The 20,456-nt window shown below is 34.4% G+C and overlaps 1 protein-coding gene across 2 annotated transcripts in view; it reads right to left on the bottom strand.

Annotated features, from left to right (window-relative positions):
- Positions 1-20,456, bottom strand: part of TUSC3 (tumor suppressor candidate 3) — a 117,087-nt gene that overhangs the window by 37,275 nt on the left and 59,356 nt on the right. For both annotated transcript variants that reach the window (XM_021534976.1, XM_021535059.1), the window contains exon 6: positions 18,347-18,436. In XM_021534976.1, coding sequence (XP_021390651.1) covers positions 18,347-18,436 — 90 coding nt within the window. The remainder of the gene's footprint in view (positions 1-18,346; positions 18,437-20,456) is intronic.

The raw sequence follows: 20,456 nt of genomic DNA, 5'->3' as shown, positions 1-20,456 counted from the left end.
ACAGTCACAGCCCTCTAAGTACTACTACTACTACTCTCAACTACTAGTACTACAACTATCTCTCAACTCCTGCTAGTAGGAGGCAAGTTTCTGCCAAATCCATCTATCTTTTACATATCCTAAAACTCCAAGTGATATGGAATGCAGCATCTGCCTCGATAAAGTACTCCAAAATACAAGTTATTTTCAGCACTAGAAAGTACATCCTTATGTACTTCTGTCTTTCCTTAAGCAGTTTAAGAGCCTCCTGTTAGTGAACATCTTTTCTAATGATCTGTCTCTAGTGATCTATAGTCCCTCAAAAGTTAATCTGAACAGCTGGCATGCATTGCAACTGCATGTATTAGCATGACTGTGTATTGCTCCCTACCAGTCCACATCTCTTCTTCCTTTCCTCTTTACACCTTGCTAACTCCAAAGAACATGAATTAGTATATACACTGTGTAAATGATTTAGAATGCCCTTTGAAACAGGTAAGCTGGCTAGCAAAAAGCTAAGAGCAGCTTCAAATATAGATAATTGCTTAGATATCTTAAAGACACAATACCTTTATTTTTAAAAGTTAATCTATGATATAATCCGTAAAACATTATCAGTAAGCCTGTGCTGCTGTCAGAGCATTTTGAACAACATTTCCCTATGTACCTGGAACTTTGAAGACGGTCTTTCACATACAGATTGGGGAAAAAAAAAAACCAAAATAACAATCTTCTATAGCAGAAAAGCTTAAATGAACCACTACTATCTGAATTACTCTGGTAGATGACAGTGCTCAGAAGCTTCCTCAAAAAATACTGTTCTTTATCATTATATTAACAAAATAATTGAAAGAAAAGTTGGATAATAAATGAAGTATTTTTCATCTCATCTTGTGTCTGCATTTTCATTTCTTTCAATTGTCTTTACTTTTTTTTTACATTTTGGAACCTTCTAAAATGAGAAAATCTACTAAGATTCATACTAAGGTATGAAGAGAAATATAAAAATAAATATTTGAAAATAATACCAGTTTAGTATAGGATTTTAACAATATATATTTTTATATTTTTTAGAGCAATTAATTACTCCATCAGGAACAGGAAAATTGAGAAAGTATGCACTTAACCACTGCTTCACCTATTTTTGCTTTCCTGAAGGCAGCTAGATTGGCAGGGAAAGAGATAAAGTAACTAAGAACTGCAAAGCAAAAATAACCCCAAATTTAGCCTCATTCTGTAAGATCAATACTATGGTCCAACCTTTCATGTAGTAGAAAATATATATTATCAACCATGTACCTTACTAAAATCAGCAATACTCTGACAGAAGTTTACAACTTGCAGAGTTCTTAACACAACATCTAAAGTTGATCTAAAGGCAATTTCTGAATTAATTTGAAATCTTCCTGTCAAAACCAACATCTTTCTTATCAGCCTCTTGAGTGATGATAACAGGGAAAACAGGCAACTTTATAAGATTTGGCATATTGTTAACACACCAAAAGAAGAACTATCTTCAGTAATAAAAGTTCCAACCACTACAAAATATGGTCAATTTTGTGCAATACTAATAAGGTCTAGCTTTCAGCAAAGCCACAATTCTGTTAACATAGACTTCTCCAGGCACTTAAGATATTTGATGATTTTTTTATTTTCTAAGAATGACTTATTAGATCTTAAGAGTTATTTTCATACACTTGAAATATTTGCGATTGCTGGTGAAACTGTAAGTTCTGTGAATCTTTATTTGGTAACCTATATATTAGACGATCTGAACTTCATTTAAGTAAAATACAAATATTACTTCAGAATATCTAAATGCAGTAATTATTCATAAGACTACCTATATTTTTAGTTGAGTTATTCAATCATTCTTGCAGAAATGATCTCAAATAATAAGTGAAATATTGCTACCAATGACCAGTAAGTGAATGGAAATGAAAAGATAATCTTCAAAGCTGTCTACAGTTGATCAGTAGTGGTTAAGCCCTTAATTAATTTCAGTATAGATACTAACAATATTGAAGTGGGACACATGAAAGTTAAGCACAATTTTATTACCATGCAAAATTTGCACAGTACTTTTGAATGCACTGGTATTTTGTGCATTAGCTAGCCCATAGAAAAAAAAATTATAATATTTAGGAATTAAAAATAACAAGCCAAGGAAGAGATACTCAAACAAATTCTCAAAGATGGGGCTTGAATACCTAATTAAAAAAACCTCTAAAATTCCTGTAATGGTGATCACAAATAGCATTTAATGGTATTTGTATATTACACAGTGTGCTAGATTTTGTTCTGTGTTTCACATTCCAGAGCTAAACTTTGAAGTTCCAACTGTTTGGTAATTCAACACACACCAGAAAAAACATATTTAATATTAATTTACTATAGAGGAGGTCAGAAACGTGTTTGAAAATTACTATTCTCTTTTTTTTTTTCCAAAAATGCTCATAAAAGTCTTTGAAGGACACCAGAGCATTATTTCATACTGTATCAGGACTGACAGAAACATTCAGAATTTATTTTAACAGTCTGACATATTTATCATTACATTAATATCAAAACTGTATTAAAAAGTGAATTTCAGTACATGCAATAAGAAATTGGCTACACTACAAAAGCACTGATAATAATGTTATCTCTTCTGTTCCAGCAAATATAACCTCAAAGAGGAAGCTTCCCTCTACTGACAATTCAAAGCCTTCTTGAGTATTCACATTATGACTCTGACACTTGCATGACTGATAAGAGACAAAGTCAGAAAAAGTTTGAAGGTCATTCTTTTGTCTCCCTTGAAACTGGTATTGTTAATACCATCTAGCAAGCCTTTCCTGGGAAACTCTTTCTTTGGAAATGCACTCTATTTGGGTAGATATTAAAATGCAACTACTGCATGACAGGAAGTATTCTACTCGCCTTTTTTTTTTAACTTGACATATTAAAAAAGCCCTTCAGGAATAATAGAACTGACCTTTAAAATTAAAAGAAGCAGCACTGAGATAACGAAATATACCTCTACATACAAAATGTTTGCTAGTTATGTTAAAAGATTAAGCTTTTAAAACTGATCATGTCTAGGATTTAAGAAATAAATATGTATTTTCACTCAAATTTCCAAAAAGTTCTAGAGAATTATAAAAATATTAAAGTTCTGAAAATTGTGTTGGAAAGTCAAAGGAAACAGGATAAAAAAAATATTTCTATGGTGTGACCTGTTAAATACAGAAAAACTATTCATAAAATGTTAAAGAAGCAAATTATCCTCACAGTATATTAAAAAATAATGTATGACAAAGGGGCCAGGATTCAACGATTTGTAATACTTCCAAAAATTACAAATAATCTATACTGAAAAGTTTTTTACATACAAGGGATGCAACATGTTTTAAAATTACTATAATGCAGAAATAGCTTTTAAGTTAGCTTTACAGTTTCTCAGTTGAGAAATTAAATTTGACAATTGTCGTTGTTGAGGCAGGACAAGAACAGAAGAACTCCAGAAGGCTAGATGAAGTGAACTCCAACTGATTTATTTCAAATACATCGCTCTTTTATAGAGAGCATTGTGCAGACTAATTTAATTGGTTTTAAAGTAAAAATATCTCATCCATTGGTGTGCAGTGAATGATGCATGGTGGCAGGACATATCTATAAACAATGTGAACAACAAGAGAGATAGAGAATTATTTACATTCCTTTCCAGCTCTTTCCCATGCCCAGCCTGCTTAGAAAACCTCTCTTTTCCTCTCAGACTGAACTGAGAATACCCATATGATAATTAAAAAAACCTTATACTAAACTTGTTGATAAAAGACTTAAAGTAAGACAGGAAGTTAAATTGAAATATTCATTAAAATTATGGAAAATTTGAGTTAGCTATCAATTACATACAGATACCCTCCCAACTCCCACCACATCTCTTCTCAACACTAAAATTTACAAATTTGGAACAAGGAAGTTTACTCTTTGGTATACTCATTTTCTAAACATTCATTTAAAGAGGCATTTTTACCAACAATAAAAAATTACAAGACTGAAGAGAAAGGATCTTCAACCTAAGTAAACAATATATTTTTATATCCAATGTACAGCCTAACAAAGCCCTTAACTTAGGAAAGCAAAGTATTTAAGTCAAGATTCTGAGGAGCCTACAGACATTTGGTCTTTTCAAGAAATAAGAGAAAAGAGCAGTACAGTGCTACTAAGATAAAAACAGACAGGACTCAAAGCTGTATCTTAGCTTTTTCTCATATATATATATATATATATATATAAGAAATTTACATATTTTTATCATATACAATATCATATTCTTTTAATGATCTTTTACCAGAATACACCTGGTAAAATATAAGACACACCTTCTCTTAGGAACAGGCGCATTGGATACAAATCTGTGATTGAAATGATGTTAATGGAACTAGAGCTGCTTGCACAAAATCACTCTTCATACCAGAAAGTTTGACTGGAAGAACACAACAATTACTGATATAAAGATGCTTATCTTGAGCTGCAGTGGACTCAAAGAATATGCTAAAATTAGCAAGTAGTACATATTAATTCTTCAAATGCAATATACACACTGCACACATTTCAAATAGCTCTATTTCATACTAGATCCTCTTTGGTCCAACAGACTGAACAAACCAGTACCATCTGGGAGTGTATAGGTAAATTCCTAAATTTCATCTTCTAGCATTATTTCATACTAAAGGATCACAGGTCACATGCCCTGTTTATTGTAAACCAAGGTACAGAAGATGGGTATTAAAAGAGCAATCCTCACCTGAACCAGGCACTGATGCGAGTGAACATTTCACTCACTTCGTAGGACAATGAAGTTGAGAGATAGAACTGAGACCCCACTCATGGAGAAGGATATTGCAGAGTAGAACTGAAAAACATTCAGAAAAAGAGCTCCTTATGGTAGACTAAAGACTAATTGTCTAGGCAGAGTGCAAATACTACTAAGAGTGGACCTCAATGATCAGTATGTGATACCTGGCAGATTCCATTCTCAGTTGCCTACTGATTCCACAAGAATCAATAGTATTTTAAGTGTCTTTTGATAGGAAAAGGGGCACTGTAAGAATACTGGAAGCACAAAATAGTTTCAGGCAAAATGACTTGAGCTGTATGAGTAAAATAAACTGAAGTAATAATAGTAAAACATTTTAACCTTTCAATTTAAAGATTTTTACCTTTCAAAAGAGCTCAAATGAAATGAAAAAATTAACATGGAAAATCACCCACACTAGAAAAACTTGGTGAATTGAGTGAGTCAGATACTAACCATTAAAGTTCCTTGAGTTATTTTGTATTTATATCCCACACAACTTAAAAAAAAAAAAGCAAATAAATTAATTATTGACCTTTTGGAGAAGCACTGCAGAACTAACTGATGAACAATCCCATGTGCAATACAATGACTAACCAGAGTGCAGAAAGAATGGAAGGAAAATAACTAGCAAATATATTTCCCTCTTAAAAGGTCAAGAAACTTAGGGACAAAAAGAAGTTGCCAGGAGGCAAACGGAAGTGGCCCCATAAATGAAACACAAACAGGTAGCTCACATTTCAGTCATTAAAGCAGAGAAAAAGCAAAAGAAGTTAATATGCAGTAAAAAGTGGTAATAATCCAATTTCCTAATTTGGTGAATGTTTATGATGAATAAAAGAAATACAAGTGTCCATAGCTGAGAGGGTGCATCTATACCACACAAAAATTTGCTGGAAAACTCAAAAAGCAGAATTCCAAAACTAGTACACGAGTCTTAAAGCCCAGTAACAATTTTATGTACTGATTCAAGACAAATCTATCTGCCCATGTTAGTGTAAATCCACAGAAAACCATATACAGAAACCAAACACATCCTGAAAAGTAGATTTTCAGTAACATGAAATGTTTCTGAATAAATTTTGAAATAAAGAACAAATAAACATGTGAAGGAACATGAAAAATTACATGTAATATAGCACATTTGATCCTAAGACATAGGATCCATTAGACATAATCTTTTTTTTAAAATAATTAATGCTCCTGACCAAAAAAAAAAAAAAAAGCTACTATTTATCTGGACTTTGGCATTTCAATCCGTTATATTTACAGGTGTTAAAAAATAGGATTAGAACAAACTTGGTAAGCAGCTTGAATAACTGGCTCAACAGGAGACAGAACAGACTGTTTAAAAATACCTAAAGGAAATCTGTATCTTGGGACTAATTTATGAAATTTGAAGTTGATGACTTGAGTGCAAAAACTGGTATTAATGAATTCAGATGAGGCCAGATAAAAGCCACCACTACTTTACACAGGAAGAACTGAAAGTCGTATGTGTCCAAAGTCAGAAGGATTTCCAGAAATTTTGTTCTCATTGTATGAAAATAACTCAGACAGGAAAAAGTATCCATTTTATATATATGGGCTGAATATGATTAATATACATGAACAAATAAGTCAAAATCAAGGTTGCATGCATGATCCATCCAATAATTAAAAACTTCATTTGAATACAAAAGGTTGAAAAATAGCACTGCAAAATGAGTCTGGGAGCAAAATCTTAAGTGAGAGGCTTTGATAGGATATATTTGCCCATGACTGGACAATGCATAAGGGCCCTTTTGCTACTGCATACCCATGCACTGCGAATTAGGCTTTAAAGGTATTTTTGAGATCACAACTATGTAATATGGTGTAGATGACTGACTGAAAAGAAAAAGGGTAAAAGAGAAAGAAGACAATTCAAGCAACTAAGGACTGAACTATTTAGCTTGGTATTTATGTTAATAACCCAACTGACCAACTGCTTATTAAATAAATCAGCAGACGTGTGCTTGTCACCTATAGCAATAAAATCCAGGATGCTGCTGGAAGATATTACTGCTTTTTGTTTCTTCTGTTAGGGTTTTTCCCCAGATATCCTTTTCTTTTTCAAACTGTCATTCTGTGTTTACTATTCCAGCTGTGCTGTCTATTTTCAGGATGCATTTTGCCATGTGCTATATAAGCTGTCTTTTTTGGAAGATAGGATGTTCAGAACAGATGTTCATAAATTTATACAGAAAATAATCCTCTGACTAAGAGTGGTTTAAATGTGTCTTTAATCTGCTTCTTCTAAATTTTTTTCCTCAGCTTTAAAGAAGCTTGTGTGGAGGGATTTCAATTGTTTGTTCTTCAATAAATTAAGCTTTCCAATATTTTAGCAGAGGTAGGAAACTTGCAAATTAAACAAACAGGAGAAGAAGCTGGAAGAAATACAAATTAAAGTCTGTTGGGTTTTTTTTGCAGTTACTCAAATTTTTCAAAATATTTGTAGACCTGAACTTGATCCAGTGGGTTTTCAAAGTAAGAGCAATACAGCAGACCACAAGTCAGCGTGAGCAATACCTGAAGTGGCATATACATTCACATCATAGTCTTGTGGTTTTGTATTTTCCAGAGCTAAATAATAAAAAAGTTAGCGAATAATTTTTGGGATTTTAAATAACTAATAGCATTATTTAAATTCCATTTCGATCTTAAATCAATTTTTAAAGTCTATTGTTAAACTGTACAGCTGATCCAATGCTTGCATTATCTCTATTTACTGTAGCACACTTCTAGCTAAATGCTCATCCAGTTCTTTACAGGGCTATACAAAAGGGCTGTGCGTACTATCATTTTGTACTGGTTTTAACACCAGCAGGCAAATTACACTCCAAATAAGCCACTTCCCTCCTTGCCCTCCTTTTGGTAATTTCCTCATTTCCAGCATTAAGAATATCTTAAATGTCAGTACTGGACAAGACCAGATAGTATTTATTAAGTCATTATGACACTTGATTGTGTTCTCTGTTGTCATGGTTTGACATGGAAAAAGAATTTTCTCAGAAGGAAGAGGTCAATTTGGATATTGACCAGTTGAAGGTGGACACGCCTCTGAGAACACAGAGGGGTTAAAAGCAGAATTCCCAGGAGAACTGGCTCTCTCTGGTTCCGGTCAGCGCGCAGTGCAGCCTCTCCCCTCCCGGCCATGGCTGGGTGGGGAGGGGAAGGCCCATGGCCTCACTGAGGTAGATCCAAGGGTGGAGGAACTGGAACAGGGCTGGCTCCTGCAGATGGAAGGGGGGAGAAATCTGGGATGTCTCCGTTCCCCCCCCAGAATCTCTCTCTCTCTCTCTCTCTCAAGAGACATCAGCAGTTCTGTCAGCAGTTCACCACGGGGAAGGAGAAGAGCAGGGGGGCCGCAAGGTGCCCAGCTGCCTTTGGGAGCCGGAGAATCCGGGCAGAGAGCCAGCCAGGGAGTCAGGACTTTTAACCCTTCCTGAGAAATGAAAGCTTTGTGAAATTTTTCCCCTCCTCAGTTTGAAAGAGAGGAAGAGAGACAGCTTGGACCCTGGGATGTTAGAATGAGAAATTCTAGATGGGAAGGGATGAAGGAGTGGCTTTTGGCTGGACTTTTTTCTTGGTGGCCACCGACTAAATCAATCTTCTCCTCCAAGAGAGACTGTATTTTGGGAGGATGCCAGTGAGCCAAGAGACCTGCTTCAGCTGGGAAAAGACAGAAGTGGAGCGAACAGAGAAAAGTCAGGGGGTTTGTGGTGGCGTCCTCAAAGAAGGAGAAGAGAAGAAGATCTCTATTCTTGGACCCTCAGCCCCAGGGGGAAATGGCGGGGGGGACTGTGGTCCCCAAAAATGAAAAAACTGAACTGTTGTTTTTTCCCCTCTTGGCAGGGCATCCTTGAAAGGAAAAATCCTAAAAGCAGTCTGTCCATCCATGCATTGGTGGTGAGAGCACTGTGCATGGAAAGGAGAAGGGTCACCATGGCAAACTTTTTCTCTGGGCGGTGCCATGTGTGACATGGAAGCACAGGATGTGGCAGCTGAGTTTCTTGGGGGGTCTGTGGCACAGGAGAGACTCTGTTCCCTCGAAGGACTGAGTATTGATTGTCTGGAGGGTGGAAACCTGATTGGGGTCCAGATTGTGTCTCACTGTGGTTTGTTGGAGTTGGGTGGTGGGAGGAGGAATGCTTTGCCAGATTTTCATTTTGATCTTTGTGTGGGTTTTTTTTTCCCTTTCTTTTTTTCTTTTATAGTAGTAGCTTAATAAAGTTTTTTTCTGTTATTAAGCTTGGGCCTGCTTTGCTCTGTTCTCGATTGCGTTTCACAGCATTCAATTGAAAGATTGCATTTTCATGGGGGCACTGGCATTGTGCCAGTGTCAAACCATGACATCTGTCTATAAACAAATAAAATGTCAGTAATAAGATCTATGATGGATTTTTTTTTTTTTAATTACTCTGGTATATAGCCACACAGAAAACAATGGGAAAATTCCAACCTTTATACACCTAACAGGGATTACTCTGATTAATATGAACTATGGAATAATTTTTTTCTTCTTTGTTTTTTAGAACATTGATTATTAAAAAAAAAGCAAACCATAAACCAAATTCTTCTTTCATTCCATTGATCCATAGTAGAAGTGTAAGAGACTGTGTAAATGCAGACAACTTCCTTCTTTTAAACAGCAGTGCTATTTTTATTTCATGTAGAGCATTTTGCTATGCTAAGTGACCCCAGGACCTTAGGGGTCACTTAGGATTATTTCATGCTTTTGTTTACTGCTCAAAAGCTAGACTTGCAAGACTGTCAGTAAAGAAATCTTTTTAATTTGCACTGTACCTGAAGTTGAAGAACTGTAGCCTTTAACAGCTTTGGTTTAAATATTAATGATAGACTTCTATGGGGAACAGTGAAAAATGCCTCTTTTTTGCAGCACAAACACATACAAAAGAACTACAGACTATTTCAAATAAACGTGAAAGTTTGATTCTGTGAGTACTGAATACTAAGAGTAGGTGATGCACACAAAACCTGCTCCTCAACCCACTTCTGTACATAATATTGACACAAGATACCTTTAAAATCTTTAAAGAGCAGATCAATTACAGCTGCTATGCACAAGCAAACTCTCCTAAGATGGGCTATAACTCTGCAATGTTTTTTTAAGTGAAAGACAGAAGTCTGTGTGTCCAAAGGCTAGTGTGAAACAAAAATAATTCCTTGTTGTAAAGCTTGTGTAAAGCCTACTCCTTTTGTGAACTTGCTTCTCAACAACGTGGACACAAAAGAAGTTTGAATGTTGACCAGAAATCAGAGTTGAAGTTAAATTATGTCCTCCCCATACTCCAAGAATAAGGACAAAGAAGTCTGAAAACAATAATTCCCTTACAAACATTTTGGTGACTTTTTGAGAAATAAAAAGACATAGCAAGACACTTGACTTAGCAATGTCTGCTTCTAAAGATAAGCATTTATAATGTAACAGCCATGTAAGCTACTCTTGAGCAAGATCTAATTGGAACCTAATATAAATCAAACTTTTCATCCAATAGTTTAGCTTTTAACATAATGGAATAGCAGAAAGCTTTAATGTTACTAACACATTTTGTATGGTATTTCTGGTAACACAAGCTTTATAGAATTTGGAAAATAGTTTTCAGATTTCCAGGATATTTTACAGTGATTACTGAGAAGACAAAAGTATATATGTATACATTCGAATTCTTTTAAAATTATAATAATTACTGTAAACAGAAGCATAACACCAACCAATTAACATTAGATAGAGAAATTATTAATCTAAGAAATACAAAAAGTCAGGAAACAAGGTCCTTAATTTATTGAAAGAGTTTCATTGTTTCTTCTAAAGCTAGAAAAAAATTTCTTTCTGCCATTGGAGCATTACTGTGCCAACAGTATATACTGTGCCAAAAAGATATGTTCCTCCTTCAAGTTGATTTTCACAGTTGCTTTGAATAGGTCTATTGTTATAAAAGTCACAAACACACCAACTCCTCCTCTGCTCCAACAAACTACAAAAACAGTTGAACCCAACAGTTAATTCCTGCCTTTACCAGAGCACCTACTTTCACATTCTGTTCATATGCATAACCCTGCCAAGTATCAGCTTATTCTATGTTAGTTTTAGTATAGGAATAGGTTTTGCCTACCTGAGCAAACCAGTTGAAGTCAAAACTGATTCCTCAGCTACCAGGGTTCAGGCTGTTTAATTTTAATTCAGTTTGCTGTTAGAAGTGGAGGAAAAAAAAAAAGGAAACTACCAAGAGCAGAACTCTTCTAATTCTCAACCCCAATGGAACAAATGACAGCAGCTGCAGCAGCATTAACTTTGATAATATTTATAATGCTTAAAAAAAATATGTAAGGAAAACAATAAAAGCAGGTATGTGTGTCTATCCCTGACTATAACATATAGATACAAGATTTGTGTGGCAACATCTATAAATAAATTTTTAAAAAGTCTTACTAATTATTCAAAGAAAAGAAAAATGGAAAAAAACGCCATATAAACTGCCATCCAGAAACTCAAAAATATTTGATATCTAATAAGTGAGGTATATAGCACCACCCTACTTGCCTTTGAAGGCAGAACAGACTGCATGTACAATAAAACCTTTTAGTTTACCTTTTAATTTAGTCCTTATGTCTTCTTCTATAGTATCTTCCTTCAGTAACAGTCAGTTAACATGAAAGTTTAGCCAAAGAAAGGAATTAATGCTGGCACCAGAGCTAGACAAAAGAAAATGTCAGAATAACTTTTTTTTCCATGAAAACATACAAAAATAATTTTATATTTAATAAAATATCAAGTAGCCAGTAATTATTGACTTGCAGAAAAAAACCCAACAAAACCCCAAAAATATAGATCAAAGTAAAAGTTCTTTATGTTCAATAAAAAACCACCCTAAAAATGAGTAACAACAATAAAAGGATTTCTTTCTGAACCAGAGATTATGGGTGAATTACTCCATGGAGGACTATCTGAGGTATGCTGCTTCATTTACGTTAACACACTTAAATGCATGTTCCTTCTCTTGACATAGTCCACAGGCATAAGAGAAGTGGATCTGTTACACTGAAATGACAGCATTAGAGCTAACTAGCAAAACTACATGGAAAGACAAGAGCTCACCAACATAAAAACACACCAGCACCAGAAGGCTCTGCAGGAAAGAAAATATTATGAGACTTTCCTAGTAGTTCACAAGACAATTCCCAACTGCTGAAATTTTACTTCAGGAAAAAGAACCTTGCAGCCTTGTACTACAGACTATGTTTCTGTAGGGAATAGGTAAGATTCACAAAATAATCCATCAAAAAGAGTGGAAGATGGTGTTGCACTACATGGAAAATATGTTCCTTTCCACTCCTCTGCCTTCCCCAGTCTCCAAGTAGTAGGATTTTAGAAGAAAACAATTAATTAACAGATACAAGAACATCTGCGTGGCTATATTGAGAGAGCAAAATCTGACTACTCCAGGCATAACATTTTCTTGTTTTCAGTGTGGATTTTGTAGTGATATCATAGTATCACTTAACCAAAATTATGCTGTTAAAAGCTCTGAAAAGCTTTACCATTGATTTAAGTCCAAATTTTATTAAAGTCAATGTTAAACTCTAATTAAGAAGTCAGCTAAATCAGCTTTACTGAAGAGGAAGATAAAATTTACTTTGACTGTTTCTGAGGGAAATGAAAAACAAAAGAAAGTAAATTAAAAGGTAAAACTAAAATAATTTTGTGGATGATTAAACACTGGAATAGGTTGGGAAATTTCTAACCATGGAGGCATTCAAAATTCTCTTGGACTAAGCCCTTTGTCAAAGAGAAAAAGAAACCTCTGAGCAAGCAGCTGGATTACACAATCTTCAAAGTTACCTATTGATTGTTTTAATAGATAAGGCTCTTACCATATACGTCTCCCCAGTCAGTAAAGCCCAGGAAGATAAAAAAACTAGATTCCTGTGTGGCATTTAAGCTGGCCTTACAAAAATGGCTCTTGTTCTATTAGTAACAGAAGAACATGAACCAGTTATTCCCATGTGCCATTCTGGTTTTCTGCCTTAAAGTATATTTTACTGCATTGCATTATCATTTTATCTTCATGTACCGCTGTCAAGGCAGGACGGGAATGAAGAGGCTCTGATTCAGAAGGCTGTTGAGAGTAAACTCCTATTTATTCAAAATGCACCGCTCTTTTATACAGGATATGGTCCTCCACAAGGACCAAATCCATTGGTTCTGAAGTGAAAACAACCCATCACCATTGGTGCAGAGTGCTTGACTCACAGTGATAGAACTTAACTATAAACAATGTGAAAAACAAGAGAGATAAAGAATTATTTACCTTCTTTCCCAGCTCTTTCCCAGGCCTCTGCCTGGTTAGAAACTCTCAGTTTCTTTCTTTGACTGAATCTGAGACCCACATACTGCAAAAATTCATGTATTTGAGGCCTCCCTGATTTCTGACATAAGAGCTGTTCTGAAGAAAATAGTTCTTCCAAATGAAAGTAAATGGCTTCTATGAGCCCATTTACACTTAGCAAAAGGAAGGCAAAGAGTGGGGGCAAGGGGTGTTTATTGTGGTAGTTGAAAGTGGTATCAGTCAATTAAAATTTCTGTTACAAGAAGCAATTAAAACCTGGCAAAGTTTTTGATTTCTGTTTTATTTTACTAAATTTTATCATAATAGACTACTTACTGTGTGATTACTTGTCTGAAATCTGGGTTTACTACATGAGAACATGTTCCATCTTTACTCAGATAAAATAACAGCAACAGAATGGTACTATGTGAATTTCTACAGCATGTATGTGTCCAGAGTTGACCACTGAAGAACACAGAGGTTCTAATTCCTCATCACAGCAACACTTCTGTCCCATCTTCCCACCTCTTCTTCCCACAATAAAAAGAGTACCAAATATTGTGTAAGGTTCCCCTTTTCTAATGTCAAGGGAGAAACACACGTTATACAGAAACACAGGTTATACAAACCTTATGCTGCCAATTGATAACTTTTTTGACTAAATTATGACAGAAATTTAATTTAAAAGCTTTAGAAACCCTTTACTTCTTATAGCTTCTGAACAGACTCACTGCTTTGGTAACAACGGGCAAACTATTTCATTAAAAGCACTCATAAGTAATGCACTACTCATTTCAATCCAGCATGCCATTACAAATAATTGTCTATTCCAATAAAATATTATGATGTATTTTCAACAGTACTATGGCTATGATTTGTGGCAACAGATGCACCGAAATATTGCTGTGGTAAAAGTCAGGCCAATCTGGATACCTTATGTTAGGTACTGATATTAACCTGTATGAACTCTTTTTTTTATATGAAAGCAAGACAAACAAAATAATATATTAACAGTAAAGTGACTTTTGTCTGTATTGCACTGCTACTATCAATATGGCTACTTTTAGAAAAGTCAGGCATTACAAAGACAATCTTGGTAAATTTTACTTCAAACATGCTTCCAGATACACTGAAGGCCAAAGGACAATCAATTTAATGTGACTGACTGACCTTGAAAAGGTAAGTTGTTATTTAAAAAGTTTCATGGAACAGTTCCTTATATTTTAATTAGATTACCAACAGAAACCATAGAAGAAATAGCCTTGGTCAGTGACATTTTATCCTGCTTAGCAGTGGAGGATAGTGAAAATTAAGAATCCCAATATTCTTAGCATACATTTTTTAATATTACACATTTTATAATATTATAATACATATAAATACCTTTGTTTTGTATTGACAAATGAAAAATATACACCACAAGTCAAATATATTTTTCATTTAACTTCAGAAACATACAGCTTACTACACAACTGTAACAGCAAGAGAAGTGAGTAAAGATCAGTGTTTATAAAACTACAAAAGTAAGCAGGGGAAAACCAGGGTGAATAAGCTCTACAGTTAAACAAATATTTATATATAATGTGATATTATAAGGTGTTTTATGTAAAAGATCTTTTAATATACAAACTACTTCCTAAGAACACAACTTGTGTTATTCTTAAGGAATTTCAACAACTTTTTAAATATAAGACAATAAAAAATCCAATTAATATAGTGGCAAATAATACTATTGTCCATTTCACATAGCATCAATTTACACAGGAAAACCACCTAATATCTGGTAATAAAATGCCATAGTTTCCTCTTCACACAAAAACTTTTCTCACTCCTAATACTTTCTTTCAAGAGAAGGCAAGAAAATTACAAGCTTTGAAAGCCATGCTAATTCAGCATTTTAGATCAAGCTTGCCCTTTTCCCTGGTCTCTTTTAGAGCAACTTTCCAACCATTTAAAAGATGCAATATTGATCACATTCTACAATAAAATTTGTACAATTTGTGTGCATAATAATGATAATAAAAAAAAGGCAGCTAACTCATGGTCAGATATACAGAAATGCTCTCTTAGCCATTGCTGCTATTTATTTAAAAGTTAATGAAAATCTACTGAGAATTATTTGCTATTAGGTAAATTAAATAGCAGCAGAGCTACCTCTACAGAAGGCTCAAACCCATATAATTGCTTTCTCCAGTTCTGCTTCTCTCACCATCAGCTCTATACAGATCAAGCTCTGAATAAAAATCAGAAGTCTCACGAGACTTCATATACAGACACCAACAGAATGTTTAATTGTCACTCTCAGCCCCAGTAAAACAGGTTCAGATTTTAGCAACACACATTCAGTAAGGGCCCAATCCTAACAAAATAGTTTGGCAAAAAGATGGAGAACTCTAGAAATAAAACAGAAACAAAGTACGTGTCAAGATAGAAGACTAGCACAGTTTTATGAACTTAAACCAAAAATGAATTAGAAAACAATGTTACTGTCTGATTCAGCTTTCTACATAAAAATGGATGCTCTTCCATGTGGACCCAAAACCTGAATTTAGTTGATAGCAGTAGGGAATAAAGGAACTACCTGCAACAACTGCAATAATAGAGACCTTCAGCTTTATAGAAGAGACCACACAGAAATATAAAAATATGGTTTCAAAGCTTCAAAGAGTACAGTCATGCAGTTAAAGTAGCTTAGGTAGTCACAAACACAATGCAAAAGCCAAGTTTTAAGAACTGGTGATGTTAGACGCACAAGATGCTGGCAAGAGTAAGCAGTGTTGTTTAAGCAAAGGAAATAGATGTCCTTTCATCTTTTGAAAGACCCCCAGGAATTTAATAACAAATTAAATGCCATCTAAAATTACAGCAAGAACAAAGCATATAATAGGAGATATTGGAGGCAAAGAACAGTTTATGAAGACAGAGTATTGCCATTTTCAAAGTGTGTTGGCTAGTATAGAACTGAACCACTAACTTATATGAAATAAGAAAAACTAAGAATCCATAATTTTGAACCTAATAATCAAACTATTAAGCTTAATGAGCTATTTTTGCACCCTCTTAAAACCAGAAATTTCCATGGTAAGACTGTCAACAAAGTTTCAGAGTACTAAATACAAGTAATTGCAAAAAATTGGCAGGCAAATTTGGAATTGTTACTAAATGCTAGACATTGCAAAGAAAGTGATGAGTTAAATTTCATCTAGATGTAAAGACAGCAGCTGCTGACAATTCACAAAGTATTACAGAGAATTATCATGGTTGAATAAATCTCACAGAAGGTTAGACAAGCACATTTATTACTTCAAATTTACAGAAACACAGATAAGTATTAGAAAAATGAAACAGGAAAATGTTCAAGTGTTATTTGAAGGGGAAAAGAACCAAACCACAATGTAAAATAGGAAAATATTTATAGCCTACTTATTAAGCTTCTAACACTTCTGAAGTTAGAGTTTTAAATGACAATTATACTGGTCAGTGATAGATTAATTAAAGTAGGATCTTGGTAATCTTTCATTTATTCTTTTAATTCTTAGAATCGAACTGGTTTTACTTACTGCGACATACAAAGCAGTCAGAGCACTGATACATATGAACAAGGAGAGACAGGTGAATCAGAGGTACAAAAAACTTACCTGAAGTCATAAAATGCATAAAAGCCAGTAAAGAATGTATGTTGACCAGTACAATTGATTATTATCTAGATTTTAAAACCATCTTTACCATGATTTCCATTACTTAGATGTGTGTACTAACATTGCCAAAGTAGTAGCACTTCAGACATTCAGGATACAAGTTCACACTCTGAAAATGTAGCCAAGTCAGCACAAATTCAGGAATATTTCAGAATTATTAAATGTATGGTATACTTCCAAAACAGGCTTTAAGATAGGCAATGTGTGTAAAACTGGATAAGGTACAAACTAATTTGTCACAAACAGTGCTTTCGGTAGACAATATTTCTTCTTTGTGTCACTCCATTGAAAAGTGTAATAAATTTAATACTGCAAGGCAGTAATGAAAAATTCCAAATTTTCATAAACAGCATTTTATTGAGGTTATTTATGCATTATCTGAAAAACAAAGTTCACAGATGAAATCCTGTTCTATTATGACATCCATATTCTGTTTCATTCCTGATAAAACACAGATCAGTAATTAATTTCAAACCATCATTTTTTGCTACTCCAATTAAGATATGACACAAAGAGAGCTTAAAATAATTATTTTCTTTAAGATGTAATACAGTTTCCTTTAACCAGTGATGGACAAAACTTAAAATAGCTCAATGGACTGTAAGTTATAAAAAATATAGCTTCCTGGTCATTGTATGTTTTGTAGATTCCATCTCAAGAAATTGCTTTAAAAGTCATAAACAACAAGGAGTGATTAGGAACTAGCCAAAGTAATTTTTACTTTCCTAATAGGCAAAGAGAGTTTATTCTTCTGAGATCTGATGAACATTTATTAACTTGTAAGCAGGAAGAAGAAAATAAGGTAATCCTTTAAAGGCAGCAATAACAGGATATCAAAGTAATTTTGGCAGGAGTCAATGGTAACTACTTAGTAAAGCTGATAAATAGTTTAAATTGAAGGAGAACAGAGATACAGGAAAAAGCATTCTTTATAAGTTAGTGGAAGAGTTACAGACATGATGGAAAATGGTAAAAAGCACATGAACATACTCAGCATCTCCTTCTCTAACTAAAATGATTGGAAGAGGTAGGTAAGAGGTTACAAACCTCAAAGGTTTGTGTAAAAAAAAGGTTTGTGTAGCCTAAAAGGAGAAGCAAAACGCTTTTTTTCTACTGTGTGAGGAAGCACATCCCTACAAAATGACACAACATCTACCTTTATCTTTGGGCAGTGGGAATTGTGTGGTATGGAGCAATTTCTAACACATTCACTACAGCTAGGAGATGCAGAGAGAGAAATTAGAACACAACCACTCATTTCATTGCTCAAATCCAAGATGGTGGCACCTTCTAAAGATCTGAAATTCCAAAACAGACTCTGCTTGCAACTAGTTTAAGACTCTCACAGACTTTAATACAGACCTATAGACATGCAATTATTCACAATTGTAGGCACACTGTAGCAAGTGACTGTCTAGACATCCTTTCCCCTCAAAATAAAATTATAAACTCACCACTTGTCCATTCTGAGGATTTTTATGTGCATATGGTGGTCCACGGATGTGATTCCACATCTGACCAGATGTCATAGCAAACACAACACACTAGAAAAAGATAGAACAATATATTAATTGATTTACTGTGAATGACTGAACAGAAAAACATTCTGCTGCTTACTCCTGCTAATATTTTTTCACTAACCAGACACAGTATCTACCTCTATTTGTATTTTAAGATAGTATCTTCAGATTCATAAAATTCTTCATGACTTCTACCATTCTGAAAATGAGCTAGCTCAAGTTAGATTTTCCAAATTTCACTTGAAATAATCCTAAATTTATGCACCATATCTACATGAAAACAAGTATTTGCAGCAGTAGAAGGCATTTATTGTAAATGTTCTGGAAACTCAAATTTATACAACCTTCCATGAAAATATTTCTGCCTCTAAATCTTATACTAATATTTATCTTACCTTTCTGTTTTTATGTGTCTGAAATTATACATGAAGTAATAGAAAAAATCTAGATAGTAAAAAAAATCTGTCCTATTTTATGAAATTCTTATGATGTGTCCTATATGACTGAGATTAATTTTAGCTATGACAAACAGCAATGGTTGATTTGCTGGAAAGGTTGAAAATTCCCAACAGAAAAAAAGTGTGAGGCTAGGTTAGGCTATGTGACAACTGTAGAAACAGACCTTAATGCTTGTAGAAGATCATACTGTGGAATACACATGACAAACAGCAGTCATACCAAGAGTCATTAAGACTATTTTAAAGAGAAAGTATAGTATTTTGGATTATCAAGTGAGAGAAATAGGAAACATGTATCATCTAAATATGTCTTCTGTTTTATCAGTGCAGATAATCTTTACAAAAGCTACATTTTTAAGCACAGTACATGCTAATTTTTATTGTACATCAATATTTCAAATAGCATAAGAAAATCATGAAGATATGGCAGATGGATCATGCCATAATGGCAGATGAATCATGGATGTAAAAAATTGTACCACAGTGTGGCAGCAGCTCTCTGGCCACAGAGAGCAGGCACAGACTTTCCCAGGCATTTTCCCAGGGAAGGCTGTCAGAAGATCAGAGAAGAGAATGAGACACAAATCTTATCTCCATTTGTTGCACCTGCTGTTGTGCACATGTGGAATGTGTCATGGAGGTTTGTTTACCAAAGGGTGATTTCTTAATTGGACACTGGATGGTGTTTGGGCTGATTGACCAATTAGGTCAAAGCTGTATTGGACTGACTAGAAGGGTTGTTGAGTTTCTCAATAAGTATAGTATAATATAGGATAGGATGATATAATAAAGCAATTGATCAGCCTTCTGCAATCATGGAGTCAATGCTAATTATTACCCAGCTGGGGGTCTGCAGTGACACCATAGTGACTAACTAAACCAGGGTTTACTAAAACCTTTTAGAGTGTTTTTGTTGAAGAAGGTTTAGTAACAAGTTTGCGAAGTGAATATAAGCTAGTGTAGCTCTGTATCCCTGTAAATGCACCATTGCTACCTCTAGAAATATCAACAAGGCCTTCATAGGGAATCTGGTCAAACTTTATTTAAATCTGTCTTGGCTTTCCTGGCTTTGGGTTTTCTTTTCATGTGGTGTTTGGGTGGTTTTTTTGTTTGGTTGTTTTTTTGGGTCTTTTTTTTTGCTGTTGCTGTTTGGTAGTTGTTGGAGAGGAAGGGTTTACCTATTTAGCTAAAACAGCAGTTTTCTCTAAGATCAGGTGACCATACCTAGTTTACATTAAATTGGCATATTATTTTTTCCCCTCTATTCTCTTTAGGATGAAATAGATAGTACCAACATATTGATGTATTACAGTAGTGATGACAGCAGAGGCAGGCAAAGTGTAAACATAGGTTACAATGTGTCAGTATGGAATGACAAGAAATGATGCACAGGATTACACTGGAGATCCCAAGCCTATAAATAGTAGAATAGTGAATCAAGAAACACAGACATGGGAGCTTGTAGAAAACCGTTTTAGTGCTAATAAAGAAAACAAAGGACAAGCACCCAACATATTTAAGATCACCTCAATTGACCCTGTAAATTCTCATGTGAAATTTTGTTACAGATAAGTCAAGAAGCGAAA

The sequence above is a fragment of the Lonchura striata genome, chromosome 4 (assembly GCF_046129695.1).
Source record: "Lonchura striata isolate bLonStr1 chromosome 4, bLonStr1.mat, whole genome shotgun sequence".
Taxonomy (NCBI): domain Eukaryota; kingdom Metazoa; phylum Chordata; class Aves; order Passeriformes; family Estrildidae; genus Lonchura; species Lonchura striata.
The sequence above is the reverse complement of the archived record's forward strand: the minus strand, read 5'-3'. Positions and strand labels throughout refer to the sequence as shown.